Here is a 3523-nt window from a genome sequence, read left to right on the forward strand (position 1 = left end):
ATCATTAATTATATTTTTTAAATGATATTAATTTGAAACATTCCTTTTATTTCCTGCTATTTTGTCCAATTTAATTGAGTAGGAAGAAAAATGACCGATGGTCATTTTTTTTTTTTTTTTTTTATATAATATAACAATAATAATAATAATCCATATCCAGAAAATGGTTGCATTTGTCCTTCTGAAATTGCCCAATTTTTCATTGTTAAATTTTACACAAGTATTAGTATGCATGAATAAAACTCGCAATTTAACACATCCATAAATGTAGATTTATACGATACCCTACGGCTATATAACATCAAGTACCGGTTGTATATCAGGTTTCCTAATACAACCTTTTTTGCTCTTGATCATCAAATCATCAACCCGGAGGGCTTATGGTCAGAAATTTATTAGCCATAGTAGTAATAATGATCCGTTGATAGTGATAACAAATTGATAAATATCATCTTTTTTAAGTTACTAGAAATATTTCGCTTTTTCTATCAAATAAACACTTTCATGTTTAAAAAACTATTTTTTTTTTTTTAGTAATCCGCTTAAATTTTTTTGCAGTAGGAAGTAATAATTATGTGACCTGAATTTGCTTCCTTTTTCGTCTTCTTCTTTCATCTTTTCCTTTCTCTTTCCTTATACTGAAACATTTTCAATCACTTTTTTTTCATGTTTTGATCTCTTTATTCTTTGTTAAAAATTAGCATTTTCAATAGCTATTTCTTTCAATCATTTTCTCCGAACATACATACTTTAAACCAGTTAACTTACCAGTTTTCATTGTTTCCTTTATCAACAAAAGCGCTTCTTTGTAGCGATGCTTCTTCCGACTGGAACAACTTTTGAAAATTTCTCCGCCTTTATAAAAGGGATGATCAGCAGTGGAGATATCACACAAAATCATTGTCAATCAGTTGACACACTCTTCATGGAACTTTCACCATTCTCCCTTTCATCTTATTTTCATATATTGATACCTGAATGTAACTCTTATAATCTATCTTAGGTAAAGGTATTTTTTTGAGCTATAATATTAACTACAATTAAAGGATTATATTTCTTGAAGGTAAGTGATATCTTTTTGAATACTTATCAATAGAGTAATAATAATTTTTGAATTGGCTATTCTTCCTGCAATTACCTTTACTGATCTTACTAATTAGCAAATATTTGGCAAAATTTTTTGCTTATAACATCTTTAATTATGATAATTAATTGACAAATAATTGATTACAAAAGTTCCCGTGCAATGCATAAATATATATGTTATTGATAGTAATTGTTCAATATTCGGAAAATTATTTACTTCAATTAATTTATGATAATTTCTTTACTTTGTCCCATCGACGAAAGCAACTTTAGCAAGAAATTGGTATGAAATAGTAATTTTTATTAAAATTCAAGGGAATTTATCAATTATCATTGTTTAATACCAACAAATACTTTTATATACTGATAATACCGATGAGATTTCTGTGAATACTTTTGTTTAAGATACCATAATTTGCAATCTGTTTTCTTCTTCTTCTAAAATTAGATTGAAAATTTTGGATTCAAAAGATAATTTTCTTTTTTTTTTTTTTGCTTCTCCTTCTTCTCCACCCTTCCATTCTAATTACTTATCATAATCATACATTTAAGCATACTTGGTTGTATAACGGATTAGCAGCTAATAAAATGCTTATAGCAAAGATAAGTAAGGATGGAATGGGTGTAGTTTACAATTGCATGGATCATTTCATTTTTTAACTTCGATCGATAGTTAAATAAGGAAAGTAGTAAATACTGTTAAGTGATAAGATTAGATTTAATTTATAAATTAATGAAATTTTGGGAAATATTCGTTGAAATGAAGCAAAGAAGGAAGACGAAAAGTTGATAAAATTAACAAAAAAGTGAATGCAAATAGGGATTGTTGAACGATTAGATGAAAATAAAACTAACCTTTTTAAATATCATTCATTTTTTTATTTAAAATAAATCACTTCTCATTATCATTTTTATCTTTGTCACCAATTTTTATATTGCTTTAATTGACGTGTACTGATAATAGACCTTCAAAGCGTCTGATTAATCCAATATCTTTGTCAATCGTTCCATCACTCACTTCTAAAACTTTCTAGATTTCAGTGATTAGACGAGAATCTGGTTTTCGAATACATTCTTCAAATGGCGCTTTCATCATTTTATTAAAAGGGCGGAATTTTCCTTTTTTTTTAATTTCATTTTGTCTACCAAAGAAATTAATTACTTGTTTTCTTACATTCAGTATATTCAAGAAAAGAAAATTAATTTTTCCAAAGAAAATTCGAACTTTTAAAGGAACACTTGTCAATACTCAAAATGATTTTTGTCTTCTTAACATGTTTCCGATGGCGTAATACTCCGATAACCTGACCTGACCTGACTGAATCTAATTTGACCTTATCTGACATGTCACCCTTTTGTTCACTTTGTGACACGCCAATTTCCACTGTCATCAATTTGACTATTTCCATATAATACTGTAATATTTGATTGTAGCTTTTATGAGAATGCAATTTTTTGCAAATATTTATGAAGTAAAAAAAAAAAAAAATAGATACGACATTACCGCTTTTGTTATCGCTCTCAATTGAAATATTTGCTTCATTTTCACTCATATAAATGATAATAACATTTCAAAATTTATTCTTTCTTCAGGCGCATTTAGACATAAATGTTGTTAAAATGACTCCTCTCTCACTCCCATCATTTTTTCTTGATTAAATTACTTTTCCGGTAAAAATTTGATTCCATATTCTTCTGTAATCATCTTGTTTGCTTCATTCTTACCCTAACTTGAAATGCTTTTAAGAGCAGAAATGTTGGAGAAGATAATACAATGTTCCAATATAAGCGCAATTGACATTTAACATTTGACCTTATTTAAATCAAAAATTTTCATTCAAGTAGCCTAATAAGAAATTTCTCGTCTCATTCATTTCACGTTACACATATATGCACATCGTATCATTAACTCTAGTCTAGGCTATTAAATTCTGTCTTAATTTAGCCTTAAATTCTGGATCATATTGGTTGATATATTTAGCTAAGTTATTATATTGCCTGATAAGAAGTATTTATTAAATTCAAGCGATGTTCCATCTTTTTTGAGTTAAATTTTCTCCTGGTATATTTCTAAATTTTTGGCTAATTTTTAAGGTACAATGCTATTCATTCTAGTCATCACAGGTCTTTGGACTTCCATTCAAGCAGCTCTTACTGAATTCAGCGGTTTTCATTGTATGATGCGTCATTCAATGCGGATGAATCGTATTGTACATGGTAAACCGCAGGAAACAATGCCACCTTTTGAATTTCGCTTTTTGGATGCTAAAGGATATGAAACACGATATTATGAACCAGGAAAGATTTATACCAGTAAGTATATAGAAATTTTGCTATTTATTAAATACATTTAATTCAAAGATCAAAAGTTAATTGCATTTAGTTCAAAGATCAAAAGTCAATTGCTATTTAGTTCAAAGATCAAAAGTCAATTGCA

The 3523-nt window shown here is 28.0% G+C and overlaps 2 protein-coding genes across 2 annotated transcripts in view; one reads left to right on the forward strand and one right to left on the reverse strand.

Annotated features, from left to right (window-relative positions):
* Positions 1–611: 611 nt before the first annotated feature.
* On the reverse strand, positions 612–2629 carry LOAG_13690 (hypothetical protein; the record flags this gene model as incomplete). The annotated part of the gene is made up of 6 exons (XM_003149196.1): positions 612–638; positions 746–827; positions 1460–1524; positions 2036–2106; positions 2396–2501; positions 2591–2629. 6 exons carry the CDS (start codon positions 2627–2629, stop codon positions 612–614), a joined length of 390 nt encoding a protein of 129 aa, XP_003149244.1.
* A 556-nt stretch (positions 2630–3185) lies between these two features.
* Positions 3186–3523, forward strand: part of LOAG_18416 (processed neurogenic locus Notch protein) — a gene marked incomplete at both ends in the record, with an annotated part of 7550 nt that continues 7212 nt past the window's right edge. The window contains one exon of the mRNA XM_020451075.1: positions 3186–3399. Within this exon, the coding sequence (XP_020305173.1) occupies positions 3186–3399 (214 nt within the window). The remainder of the gene's footprint in view (positions 3400–3523) is intronic.

The sequence above is a fragment of the Loa loa genome, assembly GCF_000183805.2.
Source record: "Loa loa unplaced genomic scaffold supercont3.301, whole genome shotgun sequence".
NCBI classification, from domain to species: domain Eukaryota; kingdom Metazoa; phylum Nematoda; class Chromadorea; order Rhabditida; family Onchocercidae; genus Loa; species Loa loa.